This window comes from Hipposideros armiger, unplaced genomic scaffold (assembly GCF_001890085.2).
Source record: "Hipposideros armiger isolate ML-2016 unplaced genomic scaffold, ASM189008v1 scaffold_64, whole genome shotgun sequence".
NCBI lineage: Eukaryota > Metazoa > Chordata > Mammalia > Chiroptera > Hipposideridae > Hipposideros > Hipposideros armiger.
In genome coordinates, this window is record NW_017731414.1 from 116,975 (window position 1) to 138,019 (window position 21,045).

The 21,045-nt window shown below is 42.3% G+C and overlaps 2 protein-coding genes across 2 annotated transcripts; both read left to right on the forward strand.

Moving 5' to 3' along the window:
* The first annotated feature begins 3,715 nt into the window (after positions 1–3,715).
* LOC109382391 (olfactory receptor 1N1-like) lies at positions 3,716–7,157 on the forward strand. Its single transcript, XM_019641837.1, has 3 exons — positions 3,716–3,751; positions 6,281–6,898; positions 7,020–7,157. The coding sequence occupies exons 1-3, from the start codon at positions 3,716–3,718 to the stop codon at positions 7,155–7,157; spliced, it is 792 nt and encodes a 263-aa protein (XP_019497382.1).
* A 5,667-nt stretch (positions 7,158–12,824) lies between these two features.
* Positions 12,825–13,145, forward strand: LOC109382410 (60S ribosomal protein L36a-like). The gene has a single exon (XM_019641855.1). The coding sequence runs from the start codon at positions 12,825–12,827 to the stop codon at positions 13,143–13,145; it is 321 nt and encodes a 106-aa protein (XP_019497400.1).
* The last annotated feature ends 7,900 nt before the right edge of the window (positions 13,146–21,045 follow it).

Sequence of the window (21,045 nt, forward strand, 5' to 3'; positions counted from 1 at the left end):
AGTCTGCCAGGCCAAAAGTTGTATTTCATTGTTCTTATTGGAATTTCTTAAACCATGAGGAAGATTGAATTTCTTTTTTAGTATTGAGTAAAATTTGCATAACATAAAATTAATCATGAAAGCAAACAATTAAGTGGTATTTAATGCACTCACAATGTTGTGCAAACATCTCCTATATCTAGCTCCAGGACATTTTCAGCACCCTCAAAGGAGACCCCATCTTCATTAAACAGTCACTCCCCATTCTCCCCTACCCCAGCCCCTAGTAATCACAATTCTACTTTCTGTCTCTTCCAGACATTTCATATACATGGAATTATGTAATACGTTACCCTTAGTGTCTGGTTTTTTTCACTTATCATGATGTTTTCAGGGTTCGTCCACATTGTAGCATGTATAAGCACATGAAAAGATGCTAAACAAAGATGTAGTCATTAGACCTTCACTTCTGATATTTTTTTAAAGATTTTATTGGGGAATTGGGGAGGGAAACAGCGCTGGGGAATTGGGGGGAGGGGAACAGACAAGTTGCTATCCTTTTGTTCTTCAGTCTAGTTGTGGAGGACGTTGCTTCACTGGCCCATGTTGGTATCATCATTGCGCTTCTTCCCGGCTGAGGCAGATCAGTCACCAGCCTCTGAATGGCTGTTTACAGCAGCTCTTAGCAGTTCACACTGGCTGCCAGCCACTCACGCTGGCTGCCAGCCACACACAGTAGCTTATGGCAGCCCACTGCAGCAGGGGCTGCAGCCTACGCCTTCGCTGGCGACTCATGGCAGCCCAGTTCCAGGTCGAGCTGTTCACCATCTTAGCTGTAGAGGGCGCAGTGTCACTGGCCTGCATGTGGGATCGGAACCGGGGCCCTGCTGCTCAGAGCTGGCGTCCCAAGCCAGCTCTTAATCAATGCGCCACTCGGCCGGCCCTCGCTTCTTATTAATGAACCTAAACTTCTTTTTTAAAAAAAAGCTCAACACCATTATTGAAATGCAAATCAAAACCACAATGAGATATCTCTTCATACCCATTAGAATGACTATAAATTTTAAAAAGAACCAAACAGAAAACAGTAAGTGTTGACAGGTGTGTGGAGAAATTGGAACTATTGTCCACTGCTGGTAAGAATGTAAAATGGTACAGTCATTATGAAAACCAGCTTGGCAGTTCCTCATTGGCAAAAATAGGATTACTATTGGGTTGTTGGAACAGTCATGATGTATTTTTTCTATGTTTTTCATTGCAAAAATGCGTCGTGACTTTTCCGACAACCCAGCAGTTCTACTCCTGGATGTATACCCAAAAGAACTGAAAACAGGTTCTCAAACAAAACTTATATGTGAATGTTCACAGCAGCACTATTCATAATAGCTAAAAGGTGGTAACACCCCAAATGTTCATCAGTGGATGACTAGATAAACAAAATGTGGTATTATGTGCTAACAGAATATTATTCAACAATTTAAAAAATGAATTACTGACACATGCTACAACATGGATGGATCTGAAAACAATATGCTGAGTGAAAGAAACCAGACACAAAAGTCTGTATAATTCCATCTATATGAAATGTCCATAATAGACAAATCTATAGAGACAGAAGGAAAATTAGTAATTGCTTAGACCTGGAGAGAAGTGGAAAGTGTGTGTGTGTGTGTGTGTGTGTGTGTGTTGGGGGGTGAGTTCCAAAATATGCAGGGTTTATTTTTGATAAAAATATTCTAAAATTGATTATGGTGGTAGTTATACAACTGTGAATATACTAGAAACCATTAGACTGTATACATACAATTCAGCCATCCAGGTATTAAAATCTTTTATGTGTATGCTCAGAGCCATTTATGTTCATTAGTTTTTTTCCCTGGAGCTGTACTACCTAGGTTGAATCCTAGATCTGCCCCTTCAAGCTGTGTGATGATGGACAAGTGAGAGCCTCAGTTTCTATCCTCATCAGGCTTTTGTGGGAATTATAAGACACTGCATGCTCAACACAGCTCCAACCACACAACAAATATTTAATGCACTATAACCATTATTAGTAATAACCTATTTAAAAGCTCCTTCATGGGAAAAATTGGGTGCCATGCTATACCTCTGTCAACTAAGAGAGACAGGTCTGAAGAAAGATAATGCTCTTGGGGCAAAATTCTTTCCCATGGGGTTGCTAGGCTCAAAGACCTCACTAGGAAAAGTGAGCTAATTGTATTTGCTCCAACAAGATTCACTGGGCACCATGCCTGTGGGGTCAGAGAGTCTGGTATAAACCTGATGGTAATTGTTCTGCTGTGTGTTTCCTAAGAAACCATGTTCCTTCTCTACAGCCACAAAACAAACTTGAGGCAGCAGCAGCCCCTAACCCCTGCACACATGACACTTGGGGGCTGAGAGGTCCTGGAATCTGACAGAGGTACAGTGGCCATTGCTCACGTATGTGTATCAGGAAGACAAGCTGCAGGGGAGTGGTATCAGGGGAGGACCTCCTTGGAAGTACCCCTCAGAGGCTGGGGGCTCTCTGCTTAGTTTCACCCACAAGGACTTAAGATTCTCTGCTTCAGAGCCTCATGGGAGACAGCATTATTGGGAGCTGGTGAAGAGAGAAGACACCAGAACCAGAGCCTGGCTGGATCCCAGTTTCAAGCAGGAGTTAAGTTTGGAGCCTCAGCTGCCTGCCTCATGGAAGTGTTGAGGGTTCAGTAGAATGATATGTGTCAAGTGGTTAGTTCAAATATGGATTGCATTGAATAAATGTCATTGTCCTGCTCAAAGTTAGTTGAACTGTGCAGGTGTTGTGGGAAGAGAGAGTTCGGGGGCGGAGGGGGGTGGAGTTTAACCTAGATCCTCAAAGGGAGGCAATTTTGACCCCTCTACAACGGACCTCAAGGTGTTTTTGCTTGTTGCAACTGGGGTGGGAAGGGTGCTACTGGCATCCAGTGGGTTGAGGCCAGGAATGCTGCTCAACATTCTACAATAATGGGGCTGTTCCCACCACAAAAAAAGGTGTCCAGCCCCAAATGTCAGTAGTGCCCAGGTTGAGAGCCCCTGGGCTCCACCCAATAGAAGGCGATCAAGCAGGGCATTCCTGCAGAAGTGAAGGTAATGGAGGTGAGGCGAAGCTAGGGGCTAGAGGTTTCCAAATAGGAGGCACGACAGGTGGAAGGCTCTGGGCAGGAGACAAAGCCAGGAAGACGGAAGCTGAAGACGCCTGGAGTGAGAGGAGCAGTAGTGAGCCATGGCAGGGTAAAGTTGGGTAAGAGCCCATCTACATTTTCACTTTCACTTTGGCTGTAGTATGGAGAATGGATTGCAGGGGACGAGAGTGTCGATCCGGAGATGAGCACCTGGTGGGTCATCCAGCTGGGAGACGGTAGTGGCCTGGATTGGGGTGCTCACTCTGGGAATACATTTTCTACTTCTGTCTGAGAGATGAGGATGACAAATTAGGAATCGATGAGGATGTGAGAGGTGAGAGAGGAGTTGGTTGTGCTGGCTAGGGTTGTGCACCCCATAGAATTGTGCAGTACACATGCCCAGGGCAACCTCGGTAGCTCTGGCAGTGGAGAACCCATTTTGGGCCTCTTGAGGCTGGAATGCCTGAGGTAGGAGGTGTCTGGGAGTGATGTCCAGGAAGCAACAGGATAATTAAGTAGGAGTTTGGAGAGAAGTAGGTGCTGAAGCCAGAAATTCAGAGTCATTGAATGAAACCTGTGAGGGACTGTGGAAGATGGCGGAGTCCTCTGCATCAAGACACCTGCCACCGGTATCATAAATATTTTCACAGCTCCAATGTGCCCTGAGCATAATGTGGCATCCAGTGTGTGGACTGCAGGGTAAATAGCATGCCTGGGCTCTGAGCATAGGACTCTGCCGATACAAAAAATGGACAGGTTGTCTCACAAAGAAATGCATGCACTCTTCTCCTCAACCTCCAGTAGAAGAGTGTGGCAACCAAAAAGCTTTGGAGAGTCTGTTATTTTTCACACACTTGCTGCTGCCTCCTGGGGGAGATTTCTATCTCTTCACTCCCTTGACACCAGGCTTGGCCATTGAAATGTGGAGGGTGTTTCCTGGCAGAAGCTCTTAGGAGCCAGCACATCTTTCATTTTTCCCGCTGCTGTGATAACTGGCAGTTTCCCAAAGGTTTAGCCTCTGGCCGGAGTCCTGGAGTGAATTCCTGGAGTACAGCCATAGCAACATGTGATGGGCATATAGCCTGAGTGAGAAATAAGCCTTCATTGCTGTCAACCACTGAGATTTGTACATATACCCTATGTTATGCAGCATAATTTAGCCTAAACTGACTGATATAGAGTCAGTGGGCTGCCCAGTAGAGGCCAGGCTCAGGGTAACGCAAGTCCCACTTGGCAAGTGGGGCCAGAATTTGTGGACAAATAAGATGGTTTGTCTCTAACACTGATGTTAAGAAACATAAAATGAGTGAAATTAGCTCCCTTTGGAAATAACCTACCCCACGATATAATGAATCTGTACGTGCTCTCATAGCCCAAAGAGGAGGCTGATGTAAAAGATACATTGTTGTAACATTTCAGTGGTGCTTTTATAAAAAGCATCCTTTTATAGGGCTCCACACTCATTGTCTCATTTACTCCTCCCAGGAAACTGAGGCTTTGGGCATATCTGTCACTGGCTCCCACAGCTAATAAAGTGTCAGGTATGGCATTTAAACAGGATCATTCAGGACCCAGAACCCCTTGCTTTCAACCACTAAGATGTTTTTTAAATTGAGGTATAATTGGCATACAACATTGTATTAGTTTCAAGTGTACAGCAGAATGAGTCAATATTTGTATATATTGCAAAATAATCACCACGATAAGTCTAGTTAACATCTGTCACTCTACATAGTTACAAAATTTTTTCTTGTGATGAAAACTTTTAAGATCTACTCTGTTAGCAACTTTTAAATATGCAATACAGTATTGTTACCTATAGTTACCATGCTGTACATTACACTCCCATGACTTATTTATTTATTTATTTATTTATTTATTTATTTATTTAAAGATTTTATGGGGAATTGGGGAAGGGGAACACTGTTGGAGAATTGGGGAAGGGGAACAGCCAAGTTGTTGTCCTTCGATCTTAGTTGTGGAGGGCGCAGTTAGCTCAGCTCCAAGTCTAGTCATCATCCAGCCGCCTGTTGGCAGCTGGCATCCGCTCAGCTCAAGGTGCCGCGTTCAATCTCAGATGCGGGTGGGCGTAGCCCATCATCCCACACGGGAGTCAAACCAGCAACCTTGTTGTTAGGAGAACATGCTCTCCCCAGCTGAGCCATCTGCCACCTGTTGGCAGTTCAGATGGAGGTGCAGCTCACTGGCCCATGTGGGAATCGAACCGGCATCCCTGATGCTCAGAGCTCATGCTCTTAACCAACTGAGCCACTCGGCGGGCCCCGACTTAATTATTTTACAACTGGACTTTGTACCTTTTGACTCCCTTTATCCATTTGCCCACACCCCCAACCCCCTGCAATCCTCATTTCTGGCAACCACCAATCTATTCTAAGAGGTGTTAACTGTCAAAAAAATATTAAGGTTCAGCATTTTACATATTAACCCATCACATCTTCACAACAACTCCTTAGGGCAGGTACTATTATTATCCTCATATTACAGATCGGAAAACTAAGGCACAGAGAGGTTAAATAACTTGCCCAATGTCACACAGCTGGTAAGTTGCAGAGCTGGGATTTAAACCCAGGCTGTCTGGCTTTATAGTTGATGCCTTTAATCACTCTATTATTTATTTTCATTTTTTAAAAACAAATCCTGGAAATATTTAGGCAGTTTACTATAGTTTTATTTTCCCCCCATCTTTATTGAGATATAACTGACTGATAAAAATAGTATATAATTAAGTGTACAACTTGATGTTTTGGTAGACTGTGAAATCATTGCCACAATCAAGCTAATTAACATGTTACTATTTTGATAGCATCACTGAGAGATCTCACAAATAAAAATAATTATCCGTATTACATGTCAGGTATGAATTTAAGCCCCTTACACATATTTTTTCACTTAATCCTTATAATGATCCTAAAAGGTTAGAATTATTAGTCCCATGTAACAGATGAGGAAACTGAGGCTCAGAGAGGTTAAGTGAGGTGCACCTGGAAAGGTGGGTGGGAGAACAGCATTGAGGTGACTTGTTTCCTCCCGGGGAGTCCAACCACTGTTGACATCCTTGTTTCTGGTTTTAGAACTGACCAGACAGGGACAATCGGACCTGAGTCTGTGAGTTCATCCTCCTCGGCCTCTCTGAGCAGCCCCAGCAGCAGCAGGTGCTCTTCGAGCTGTCCTGCAGCCTGTATCTGATTGGGTGCCTGGGGAACCTGCTCACCATCCTGGCCATCGTCTCAGACCCTCACCTCCACAGCCCCATGTACCTCTTCCTCAGCAACTTGTCTCTTCTTGACACGTGCTTTACCTCCACGACCATCCCCAAGATGCTGCTGAACCACCTGTGTGGGCACACCACCATCTCCTTCTTCTCATGCCTGGCCCAGATGTATTCCTTCATCGCCTTTGGGACAGCTGACAGCATCCTTCCCTCGGCTATGGCTTACGACCGCTACCTGGCCATCTGCTGCCCGCTGTACTACATGACAATCATGAGCATCCTTCGATGTGCCTTGCTGGTGGTGGTACTCTGGGTCTTGTCCAACCTCATCTCCATGGTCCACACTATTCTGATGACTCACTTGTCCTTTTGCACCGGTAGGATCCCACACTTCTCCTGTGACCTCAATGCCTTGATCAAGCGCTCCTGCTCTGACATGCAAGTCAACAAGAGGCTGGTGTTGGTCCTTGAGAGCTCAGGGGTTCTGTCACCTTTTGTGTGCATCATGGGCTCTTACACACTTATTGCTGTGGCTGTGTGGGAGGTGCCCTCAGCCTGGGGCAAGAGCATTCTCCACCTGTGTCTCTCACCTTTGCATCATTTTTCTCGTCTACGGGACCATCATTGGGGTCTACTTAAACCCCACATCCACACACACCACCCAGAGGGACATGGCAGCCACCGTGATGTACACAATGGTGGCTCCCATCCTGAACCCCTTTATCTACAGCCTGCGGAACCCAGATCTGAAGAGCACCCTCAGGAAACTTCTCAGCGGGAACCACTTTGCTAAGCCTCTTTGAAGACTCTTTTTAGACCCAATTGCTTTTGAAATAAACTAATGATTGCTAACGCTAGAAGTCAGGGTGGTTTTTCTTTTTTCTTTCCCTTTTTTAAAGGTGGATACAAACTTATCATTCATGTAAGTATTTTTTTTTAGATTATTTTTTATTGGGGAATTGGGGGGATGAGAACAGTGCTGGGGAATTGGGGGAAGGGGAACAGACAATTTTGCTGTCGTTTGTTCTTCAGTCCAGCTGTGGAGGACGCTGCTTCACTGGCCCAAGTTGGCACCATCATTGCGCTCTTCCTGGGCAAGGCAGATCAGTCGCCGGCTTCTGGACAGTCGCTCACTGCGGCTGCTGGCCGCTCACACTGGCTGCTGGCTGCTGGCTACACACGGTAGCCCATGGCAACCCACTGCCACAGGGACTGCAGCCTATGCCATCACAGGCGACTCACAGCAGCCCAGCTCCAGGTTGAGCTGCTGTTCAGCATCTTAGCTGTGGAGGGCAGTGTCACTGGCCCTCATATGTGGGATCCGAACCGGGGCCCTCTGGCGTCCCAAGCCAGTTCTTAACCAACGCGCCACTCGGCCGGCCCAGTATTTTATTTTTAATTGAATATATTTGACATACCTATAACATTGTGTAAATTTAAGGTGCACAATGTGTTAATCTGATTCATTTATATATTGTAATATGATTGCCATTGTAGTGATATTTAGCACCTCTGTCACCTTACGTAATTATTCTTTCATTTTAGTGGTTGGGTTAATTAAGTTTTAGCCTCATAGCAAGCTTGATTATTGTAGTACAATATTTTTGTCCATATTCATTATGCTGTGCGTTAGACTCCATGGCTTATTTACTCCCTGTTGCAAGTTTCTATCCTAAACAACATCAATCTTTATTGCTTTTAAATATTTTTATTGGGGAATTGGGGAAGGGGAACACTGTGTTTTTCCAGAACTCATCAGCTCCAAGTTGATGTCCTTCAATCTAAGTTGTGGAGGACGCAAGCTCAGCTCCAAGTCCAGTCGCCACTTTCAATCTAGTTGTGGGGAGGCGTAGTCCACCATCCCATGCGGGAGTTGAACCCACAACCTTGTTGCATGCTGTGCCATGTGGCTTCCCCATGGGCAGCTCACGGCTGCTCAGCTCAAGGCACCATGTTCAATGTTAGTTGGGGGAGGGGGTCCACAGCCCACCATCCCATACGGGTGTCGAACCAGCAACCTTGTTAAGAGCACGTGCTCCTACCAGCTCAGTGGCGCTCAGCTCAGGCGCAGCTCACTGACCCATGTGGAAATTGAACCGGCGAATCTGTTGCTCAGAGCTCACGCTCTAACCAACTGAGCCACTCGGCCGGCCCCAACAACATCAACCTTATTCCCTCAACCCCCATCCCCTGATAACCACCATTCTGTTTTTTATGAATTTGACTTTTTTTAGATTCCATATATAAATGATATCATATAGTACTTGTCTTTCTCTGCCTGACTTATCTCACTTAACATAATGTGCTCAAAGGTCCATCATGTTGTTGGAAGTGGAAGTATATCCTCCCTTCTCATGGCTGAGTAATATTTCATGTATATATACATCATATCTTCTTTGTTCATGCATCTGTTGATGGGCATTTAGGTTGTTTCCATATCTTGGCTATTGTAAATAATGCTGCAATGAATATAGGAGTGCATATATCTCTTCAAAATCCAGTTTTTATTTCCTTTGAATATATACCCAGAAGCTGGATCATATAGTAGACCTATTTTTAATTTTGTGAGGAACACTTCCATACTGTTTTCTATAGTAGCTATATCAATTTATATTCCCACAACAGTGTATGAGAGTTCCCTTTTCTCCACATCCTCACCAACATTTATTTCTTTTTAAAAATATTTTTATGAAAATATAGCTAACATACAATATTGTTTTAGTTTCAGGTGTGCACTATTGTTATTCAACATTTATATACCTAAAGAAGTGATCACCATAAGTTCAGCAACCATCTGATAGATAACATACCACACTATCACAATATTACTGACTATATTCCCTATGCTGTACATTATATCCCCATGACTTATTTGTTTTATACCTGGAGATTTGAACCTCTTATTCACCTTCACTTTTTCCCCCTTTTTTAAATTTTTCAATTACAGTTGACATTCAATATTATTTTATATTAATTTCAGGTGTACAGCATAGTGATTAGATATTTGTATCATTTCAAAAATGATACCCCTAACTAGTCCAGTACCCACCTGGCACTATACAAAGTTATTACCATATTATTGACTATATTCCCTATGTTTCACTTTACATCCCCATGACTATTTTGTAACTATTAGTTTGTACTTCTTAATTCCTTCACCTTTTTCACCCTGCCCCCAACATCGCATCTATCACCCCAACAAATCTAGTAACAATATGACACCATTCATAGTTATTACAATATTATTGACTATATTCCTCATGCTATATTCTATATCCCTATGATTACTACGTAATAACCAATTTATACTTCTTACTCCCTTCTCTTTTTTCACTCAACCCCAACGCCCCTCCACCTCCCCAATCTGGCAACCATCAATATGTTCTCTGTATCTATGAGTTTGTTTCTGGTTTGTTTGTTTATTTTATTCTTTAGATTCCACATATAAGCAAAATCTCATTGCATCTGTCTTTCTCTGTCTGACACTCCACTCAGGACAGTACCCTCCAGGTCCATACATGCTGCCACAGATGGCAAGAACCCATTACCTTCCATGGCCAAGCAATATTCCATTGTATATATGAGTATGTACCACCCCCTCTTTATACGTTCTTCCATCAACAGACACCCAGGCTGCCTCCACATCTTGGCCATTGTAAACAATGTTGTACTGAACATATAGATGCCCATGTCCCCTCGAAGTAGCCTTTGGGTTTTTTCAGATAAGTACCCTGAAGTGGGATTACTGGTCCTTCTTTGTCTCTTGTTATGGCCTTTGTTTTAAAGTATATTTTGTCTGACATAAGAATTGTTTTTCCAGCTTTAAAAAAAAATTTTGTCTCCATTTTAATGAAATATGTTTTTCCATCCTTTTACTTTTCATCTGTGTGTCTTTCAATCTAAAGTGAGTCTCTTGTAGACAATATATGAATGGGTCTTCTTTTCTTATCCATTCAGCCCTCCTATGTCTTTTGAATTACATGGAAGTAATTGTTGATAGATATGTAGCTATTGCCATTTTATTACTCATAATTTTGAACTTTTTTCCATCTTAAAGAAGTCCCTCTAACATTTCTTGTAATACTGGTTTGGTGATGATGAACTCCTATAACTTTTTCTTATCTGGGAAGCTCTTTATCTGTCCTTCAATTACAAATGATAACTTTGCTTGGTAGAGTAATCTTGGTTGTAAGTCCTTGCTTTTCATCACATTAAATATTTTGTGCCAATCCCGTATAGCCTGTAAAGTTTCTGTTGAGAAATTATCTGACAATCTTATGGGAGCTCCCTTGTAAATTACTAGCTGACTTTCTCTTTTAGGATTCTCTTTTTCTTTAACCTTTGCCATTCTAATTATAATGTGTTTTGGTGTGGGCCTGTTTGGGTTCATCTTGTTTGGGACTCTGTGCTTCCTGGACTTGTATGTCTATTTTCTTTGCCAGGTTAGGAAAGATTCAGTCATTATTTCTTCAATAGGTTCTCAATTTCTTGCTTTCTCTCTTCTCCTGGTACCCCTATGATGCGAATGTTATTACACTAAATGTTGTCCCAGAGGTCTCTTAATCTATCTTAATTTTTTTTGGATTTTGATGATTTTTTTGGATTTCTGCTGATGACGTGTCAATGTAGGTTCATGGGTTGTAACAAATACACTTCTTTTGGGGCTGTTGATAGTGGGAGAGAGGCTGTGCATGTGGGTGGGGAAGGGGCATATGGGAAATCTCTACTTTCCTTTCAATTTTGCTGTGAATTTAAACTGCTCTTAAAAAATTATAAATAAGGCTTTTTTTAAAAAAACAATTTAAAAGGAACCTGGAATTATTAAAAAATATTTTTTGGGTGATTAAAGTTTGAGAGATTGGCAAACTTTTTCTATAAATGGCCAGATGGTAGATATTTTCAATTCTGTAGGCCCTATATCTCCAACACGACTACTCAACTCTGCCTTTGTAGCACAGAAACAACCATGATGTCAATGAAAGGGCACTTTATTTATAAAAACAGGCAGCAGACCGACATATAGGTTTTCGCCCCTAATCTTATATCATTAGAAGAAACTAAGGAAAACGTTTCTGACAGAAATAGTATTAAGGCACAAGAAACAGAAGGCAAAGGATAAAGATTGGTAGACAAAATTAGTATTTAGGATCTCTTTAGAAATCTTTAAAAATGCCTGCAAATCAATAAGGAAAGGCTTTGGACAGACATATCAAATAGAGAAAACCTATATGGCTCATAAACAATGGAGATTTCCCACTAGTAATTCGGGAAATACAAAGTACAGTGACAAGGTGAGACCACTTGGTAGTCATATGGGCAACATCAAGGTTCACTGTATCAAGTGTTAATGAAGGTATGGAAAATATAACCTCCAACACACAGGTGCTGAAAGCGTGAATTCGCACAGCCACTTGGGAGTTTAATTTGTTAATTCTTCTTAAATTTAAGAATCATATTTCCTATAACCTGATCATCTCATTACTTAATTTATATTTGAATCAGATTGTGCCTATGTATAGTAAAAGACACAAAAGGATACGTATTGGGATGGCCGGTTGGCTCAGGTGGTTAGAGAGCAGGGCACAGTGCTCATAACACCAAGGTCGCCAGTTTGATTCTCACATGGGCCGCTGAGGTGCGCCCTCCACAACTAGATTGAAACAACTACTTGACTTGGGGCTGATGGATCCTGGAAAAACGCACTGTTCCCCAATAAAAATTTTTTTAAATCTTAAAAAAATAAAAGGATATGTATTGCATAATAACAGTGAAAAATTGGAAGCAACTGAGGTGTCTTAGTTAAATATACATTGCATATATTCATAAAATTGAATATCAAACTGATTTTGTAAAAGTGAGGCAGTGCTATAGCAGTGGTTCCCACTGAGGGGTCATTTTGCCCCTGAGGGGACATTTGGCAATGTCTGGAGATGTTTTTGTCATGGCTGGGGCGGGGAAGCTACTGTCATCTAGGGAAAGGAGATCAAGGATGCTGTTAAACATCCTGCAATATACATGACAGCCCCCTCCACAAACGATCCAGCCCTAAATGTCAACAGTGCTAAGGTTGAGAATCCTTGGTCTATATAAACTAATGTGGATATCATTCTGAGATGTTAAGTGAAAAAGCCAAGTTATAGAGAAGTACTTAGAGAACAACCAGATCTGTGTTAAAACACACAGTATGGAAAACAGTTTGGTGATTCGTCAAAAATTAAACAGAATTTCCATATGATCCAGCAATTTCACTCCTAGGTATGCACCCTAAAAAACTGAAAAGAATTCAAGCAAATCCTTGTACAAGAATATTCATAGCAGCACCATTCACTATAGCCCAAAGGTGGAAATAACCTAAATGTCTATCAATTGATGAATGGATAAACAAAACATGGTCTGTCCACACAGGAATATTATTCAGCCATAAAAAAGAATGAAGCACTTCTTTCCACGCGGATAGCACTCTCACAAACATGGTGAACGTTCCTAAAACCCGCCGGTCTTTCTGTAAGAAGTGTGGCAAGCATCAGCCCCACAAAGTGACACAGTACAAGAAGGGCAAGGATTCTCTGTATGCACAGGGCAAGTGGCATTATGACAGGAAGCAGAGTGGTTATGGTGGGCAGATTAAGCTGATTTCCCGTGAAAAGGCTAAATCTACAAAGAAGATTGTCCTGAGGCTTCAATGTGTTGAGCCCAACTGCAGATCTAAGAGAATGCTGGCTATTAAGAGATGCAAGCATTTTGAACTAGGAGGAGATAAGAAGAGAAAGGGCCAAGTGATCCAGTTCTAAGCTTCATATTTTTAATCATGAAGACAATAAAATCTTGATATGTTTGCTTCAAAAAAAAAAAAGAATGAAGCACTGATATGTGCTATACGATGGATGAATCTTGAAAACATGCTGAGCAAAAAAAGCCAGACCCCAAAGGCCACATACTGAATGACTCCATCTATATGAAATGTCCAGAACAGGCAAATCTGTAGGGACAAAGAGCAGATGCATGGTTGCCAAGGGCTGGGGAAGGACAACTGCTAAGGGAATGGGGCCTCCTTTTGGGGTGATGAAAATGTTCTGGAACTAGATAGAGGTGGTGGTTGCCCAACATTGTGAATGTACTATATAAATACCACTGGATTATTCACTTTAAAGTGATTAACTTTATGGTATAAGAATGTCACCTCAAAAATAAAACAACCTCCCCAAAAGCACAACGAAACCCTCCCTTCTTATCTTATGGGTTTGTGTTTGTTCACATGCCACATGCATACAGAAGTCTGTAAGGTTGCCTTTCAAGTTCATCATCATGATCATATGGCTGGCCATTGCATAACTTTTAGCCTCATTTGTGACATTTCAATTATTTAGTAAGAAGAAATAAATATTTGTGTGTTGCTTGATTTTTAAAATCTTTAAAAAGACATTTAATTAGATAAGTGACCTGGATGGGGAAAGATAAAGGTAGAGGGGCACGTCAGGCAGCCTCCTCAGCCCCAAAGGGCAACGGCAGGACTGCCCTCCTGCCAACGCCAGCAGCCAGGGCCCCAAATCCCAATCTGCAGAGTATTTGACTCCGCTCGAGCCCCTGAGAAGCTCAGGTAATTGACTCACCCCTGGCAGGCAGGAAGGGAAGGAAAGTGAGGACAGTCTCCCTGAGGTTGTCCCCTCCCTCACAGGGTCCCCAGAGGTCCTAGCATCCTGGTAGCAGAAACAGAGGTAGTAGGATTGCAGCAAGAGAAGACAGTGGGCAGGGAGCAGAGCTGGCATAAATAATAAAGGTCAGGATCAGGTAAACCCCCTGCTCTGCTGGCACGTTCAGGGCAGCAGATGCCTCACCTTGCAGCCGAGACCTCACCTGTACAGCCCTCACCTGCAGGGAAATGCTAAGCCAGGGTGTCCCACTGGGGTAAGGCAGAAGCAGGTACAGGGCCTGGAGCCCCAGGTAAGTCACCTTCCCTCCCTTTCACCTGACCAGAAGACACCTGGGGAACTAGCATCTGCCCTGGACTCAGAGAAGCCCCACCCCTGTTTATACAACTCCATGTGCAATTTGAATCTATGTGGTGGGGGCAGCAGGCAGGGCTTTGCTTCCTAGCTTCAAGGCAACGTGATGATTTTTAACTTACGAGGAAGTATCACTGGACAGGTGAGAAAACTTAGGTGCAGAGAGAACAGCTTCTGCTTAAAGTTACCCAGAACACCTGTTTGACTTTTCACCTCTCCCCTCTGTTCTGGCCAGAAACCAATGGTAAAAGAGTTGGGAGAGGCATAGAAAAGCAAAAGACAAGAGGATTCAGGATTGAGAGCCTTCAGCCACTACTCAGCTCGTAAAGTATGGGGGGAATACGTGGGATGATGGTAAGGAGTTAAGGATAAAAAAAAAAGGGAGTGAGATGGGAGGGAGGATGCAGGAGGAAACTAAACAGCTCATTAAGAAGACACAGCCAGAACGGGGGCAGACAGGTAAGGCAAGACGGGATCTGAGAGACAAGGCATACCTAACCTGTGGTTCTCAACTAGGGGCAGTTCTGCCCCCCAGCGGACACTTGACAATGTGTGAAATGTGTGAAGATATTTTTGATGATCTCAATTGAGAGATGCTACTGGCATCGATGGGGGCCAGGGATGCAGTTCAACATCCTGCAATGCACAGAACAGCCCCACCATAAAGAAGGACCCAGCCCCAAATGCCCCTAATGCTGAAGTTGGGAAACCCTGCCCTAGGGATATATGTGGGCAACACTTGTCCATGAATGGGTGTGGCCCCCAACTCCCTAGGTGGGGAGTTGTCCTCACTGCCTTATGGGCTCCTCTAAGCTCCAGATAGCCAGGTTCTCTCTCTCCCTCTCTCTCTCTCTCTCTCTCTCTCTCTCTCTCTCTCTCTCTCTCTCTCTCTCTCTCTCTCTCTCTCTCTCTCTCTCTCTCTCTCTCTCTCCTCTCCCTCTCCTCAGTTTACTTACAGAAGAACCCACATTTACAGTGTTCTCCTGGTGATCAATGCCAGTTGGTTTTAGTCCCTCTCTCTGCCATTCTGAACCCACACTCATCATGGTTCTATGGGGTTTTTTTTTAACCTAAAAAATGAATAGACTTTATGTTTTAGATTTACAGAAAATTAAGCAGATAGCACAGGGAATTCCTACATGCCCTCTCTCTTCCTGCACACAATTTCCCGTTACTAACATCCTGCTTAGTGAGGTAACTATGTTACAGCTGATGAAGTAATATGGACACATTTCTATTAACTAAACCGCACAGTTCACATTTGGGTTCACTCTTGGTGTTATACATCCTGTGACTTTTGACAAATGCAGATTGTCATGTGTCTGTCATTACAGCATTATACAGAATAGTTCCACCACCTTAAAAAAAAAACCCAAATTCTGCCTAATTACCTCTTCCTCTCTCCCCAGAGCCCCTGGAAACTGCAGATCTTTTTGCCGTCTCCATAGTTTTGCCTTTTCCAGAATGAACAGGCAGCCCTCTTAGCTGCAGTCTTCATCCCCACCACTTCAGAGGGTAGTATATGCAGCCCGGGGCCACCTCTCCAGGACACAGCGAGCTCTGGTCTTCTCCTAGTTCCCCTCGCTATCATTTTTTATGGCTGTGGAGTTTTGTGATTTTAATTGAGGAAGGAGTGTGTGAATGGAATGGCATGGTGAAAGCCGGCAGACATCTCTCTGGTCCTGGAAGTGGCCTCTGACATTCATTCACAGTCACCAGTCAGTAGGGAGTGTAATAGAGGGCAGGAAAAGATAGGCTTCGGGGTCAAGCAGATGTGGGTTCAGATCTGGAGCTGTGATCCCCTTGGGCAAGTGATGTATCTTCTGTGGGGTTTAGCTGCCACATCTGTAAAGTGGGGATCATAGCAGGTGCTTCATAATGCTGCTGCAAAGATTTAATAAGAAACACATGAGCACAGCTGCCTGGTCCTTAGTGTTACCAAGCAAGGGCTCACTGCCCGATGTGAATAGAAACCAACACTATGGCACCAGCTTTTGAGAAAAAGAAGGAGCTTTTTTTTATTTGCAAGTTCGCCTAGCAAGGAGACAGAAGGTAAGACTCAAATCTGTCTCCCCGATCCAGGGCTCTAGGCCAGTTTTAAGGGGTTTCAGCACTGGATCTTCCCAGAAAAGAGATTCTTTGCTTCTGAAAGGGTTCCGCATTCAGGTTCTGGTCATGTCCCAGTCCTTTCGTTCATGGGGGGAGCAGTTAAGAGTTCACAAATGGGGCCAGCCGAGTGGCTCAGTTGGTTAAGAGCTCGCTCAAGAGTTTGAGCTCTGAGCAACAGTGGTTCGAGTCCCGGCCCAAGCTGAGCAACCGCTGAGCTGCCAACAGGTGGCAGGATGGCTCAGCTAAAAAAAAAAAGAGTTCACAAATGTTACTCCTAAACTTTGGTTCCAGGTCTTGTTAGAAACAGGATGGAACCGATTTGAGCTGGTTCTGCAGTTACAGTACGACACATCTAATAAAGGGTAGCTATTCTCATCAAGAGCTCAAAATCCAGGACACATTATGATGAGGGTCATGACAAAGTTAGGAGCAAATATTTTTAAACTCCCTCAGGAATTGTTGTTTTGCAAGCACCCAGGACTGAGGGACTAAATCTGTTTTGGGACGAGAATGTCCAGCAGGGCTGCACAGAAGAGGTGACATGTAAGCTGAATCTTAAAGCTAAACAGGCATTTATTTGCAGGCAGAGAAGAAGGGGAACGGGGATCCGGGCAGAGGGAGTGTGCCAAGGAATGGCAACTGCATTCTCTAGATTCTTGGTTCTCAACTCAGGACGACTTTGCCCCCATGGGGACATTGGCAATATCTGGAGACATTTTTGGTTGTCTCAACTGATCAGGGGCTACTCGCATCTAGCTGATAGAAGCCAGGGATGCTTTTAAACATTTTACAATGCACAGGATGCACCCCCCTCCCATAGCAAAGAATGATCTGGCTCCAAGTGTCAAGAGTCCCACAGTTGAGAAACCTTGCACGAGACATTGGAGAGCACGGGAGGCTTATGAGCACAACCCACATGACCCCGATCTCACCCATTCTGCCTCTTCTTGGAAGCTCTTGTTTCCAAGTCATTCGCTTTGACTCTCCCCTGTAAGATCACAGAGTGACAGGACTGAGGGAAGCTGTTGGGGCCACCATTCCCGGGAACTACAGGCAGGTGCTGACCCAGAAATGGAGGAAAGATGCACAAGATTTCAGGGGAGGGAAGTCAAGAAATTCTGGAAACCAGTGATGTTTGGGGAATGCAGCCTTTAGTCACTGTTGTGGCTGGTTTCTTCTTCGTCTCATTGTCAACTTGTCAGGGTTTGACCAAGGACCTCAGCCCACTTAAGAGGGCATTATTACTTTTTTCCTATTTTCAAAATTGTGGTGAAATACACATAACATAAAATTTATCATTTTAGCCATTTTATAGTATACAATTCAGTGGCATTAAGTATAGTCATGTTGTTGTGCAACCACCACCTCTGTCTAGTTCCAGAACTTTCTTATCACCCCTAAAGAAGATCCCATATGCATTAGCAGCCATTCCCATTCTTCCATCCCCCCAGCCCTGGCAATCACTGATATGCTTTAAAGATTTTTTTTTTAATTGGGGAATTGGGGGGATGGGAATAGTGCTGGGGAATTGGGGGAAGGGGAACAGACAAGTTGCTGTCCTTTTGTTCTTCAGTCTANATCTTTTTTAATCTTAGTTTTCTGATGCCTAAAAGGAAGCTGGTCATAATAACCCCTAGCCGACAAGGTTGTTATGAGGATTAAATAAGATAAGCACATAAGGTGCCTTCCACAGCGCCTGGAATAAACACTTGAGAAGTTAAGATTGAGGACAGGCATGAATGACCAGAATTAGATTCTCTTAAAATGTGGCAACCTATGATTGTATCTCTCTTTTAACTGGTGCATTTAATGCATTTATCTTTTTGGTAATAGTGTTTGTTTGGCCTTAATTCTGTCATTTAATACTTGAGCTATTACATGTAAATATATATTAATAAAAATAGCTGACATATACATATACTTATATGCATATGTATATTTAACATATAAAAACACAAGTGCACATACTCCTATTCAATACACCAAAAACACACACCAAAACCATCCCAAAACCAGTAAGAACATGGAATTGTCACTGAAAAGGACCTTGTGTGAGGCCATAAAGGAAGTCTAGGAAATTTCCAAGTGCTAATATTGCAAAGACCCAGGTTATCTGACCATACTGCAGTAAAATTAAGAATTAAGAAGAGGAGGATACCTGAAAGTTTCCACATATTTGGAACACAAATATTAGGCGAGACCATTTGACAGTGCCATAGTAACATGTTACCCACTAATCTTTGGGCTAAAAAGAAAATTATGAAATACTACGAGCTGACTGATAATGAAAAGTTGAAATGACTAAATGAAATGGATTGTGCCTTGGAGTAGAAAAAAAAAGGATATTAGTAGAAAAACTGGAAAAATTCTAGTAAGATCTGTAGTTTGTTATATGGCATTATACCAATGTTATTTTTCTGGTTCTGATCACTATACTGGGATTCTATGAGATGCTGACATTTGAGGAAGTTGGGTGAGGGGAGCACAAACTTTTTCTGCATTATTTTTGCAACATTTTTGTAAGTTTAAAGTTAATTAAAAATAAAAAGTTAAAAAAACAAGGTACCAACCAAAGTAGCAAAAAGTCTATTGAGTATCTACAATAAATTTAAATGAACACATACGAGACCTCTGCAGAGAATATTAAACCTCTAATTAATAGAACACATGGCAGATGATATAAATAAGTGGATGAAATGGAAAGACAACATCATAAAGATGTTAATTCTCCCCCAAATTTAATCTATACATTCAATGTAATATTCTTTAAAAAAAATTTTTGAGAAAGATGATAAACTTATTCTAAAATTTCTATGAAAGGATAATGATCTGTGAATAAGTAAGTTAACCTTGAAATGAAGAGTGAAAGGCGGTGGACGAGATGGTCTTCCGAGACTCTGAGAATTCTACAAAAGTCTGGAAAATAAAGCAGGGTAGGATTATTGCAAGGACAGACAAATAGACCAGTGGTTCAGAAAGGAGACTTCAGATATGAAGGCATTCATATATGGTTAAGGTCACACCACAGATAAATCAGAAAAGGACAAATTGATCAGGGGATGCTGTAGGGGAGATTATCTGTTTATATAGATAAAAACAAAACTGGTCTCTCAATTAATACAAAGAGATGGATTAATAAACTAACTGTGAAAGATAAACATATAGCTAATAAAAGAAAATGTAGTAGGATCTTTGTGATCTAAGAACAGGAAACGAGTTCTTCAAAAAGAAGAAAGCACAAACCATAAATAAAAAGATCAATTCCATTACATCAAAATTATGAATCATATTAACAAAGAGTATTGTGGATACAGTTAACAGATGACAAAGAGTAAGATGTTTACAATATTAAATCAGTTCTAGAAATCTGCTCTATACCACAGAGACTGTAGTTAACAATCTGATAATGTACACTTAAAAACTTGTTAAGAATATAGATATTGATATTGTATTATAACTATCAAACTTGCTAAGAGACTAGATCTTAACTATTGCCACCACATAAATGATAATTATGTGATGTGATAGAGGCGCTATCACTACAATGGTGATCATATTAGAGTATATTCATGTATCAAATGAACATGTACACTTTAAATTTACAAGGTGTTATATGTCAAATATGTTTTCATTAAAAAAAGAAAAAAACTTGTTCAGAGAGTAGATCTCTTCCTCTCTCCTGGCTACAAATGGGCTCCAGGGTACCCGCTCCTAAATGTAGAAATGTTACAAAAAAACAAAAACAAAAACTGAGCTCCCTGTCTCCCTCTGGCAATTACATGTGTCACCCATTCCCAGGACAGCCCCTCCGCAGGTCTCTCCAAGGGGGTTCTCCAGGTCACCTGCACAAATCTGGACTTAAGAGGAAAAGAAAGGCCAGGGCCCTCACTCATCCCAGCTCTGGGCTTCCAGCCAAAGCCCCAAGTCAGGGCACACACTCAGTGTTCTTACTACACATACAAAAAAGTTAAGGGACACAAGAAATTTTTTGGAGGTGATAGATATGTTTATTAACTTGATTGTGGTGATGGTATCAAAGATACAGGCATATGTCAAAACTCATCAAAATGTATACATTAAGTATGTGCAGATTTCGGTATATTATGTGAACCTCAATAAAACTGGAAATAAACTTACAAGAGATTAATACCTACAAGGAATGTCTACCAACAAATTAGAAATAAAAACTGGAATCATGATAGGAACCTGGCAGAAGAGGAAATGCAATAGACAAACAGGAAATGAAGATCTGCTGAGCTCATTAGCAGCTAGAGGAATGAATGCAATTTAAAACAACAACGTGGCATCACTTTACACTTTGCTACTGTTAGAGTAGCAAAAATTAGGAAGTTGGATGCTTTTATGTGTTGGCCCAGACGTGAGGATCTGTGGACTTCAGTCATTTCAGCAGGTACCTGGCAGTTCATGGCCAAATTCATAGGACACTTACCCAAAGTTTCACAAACACTTGCTCCTGAATCTCCATCCAAATAAAACTCTCACACATGTCAGTGAGGTGATGCCATCAAGGACATTCATTGCAATATTATCTGTGTTGGCAGAGAGTTGGGGACAGTCT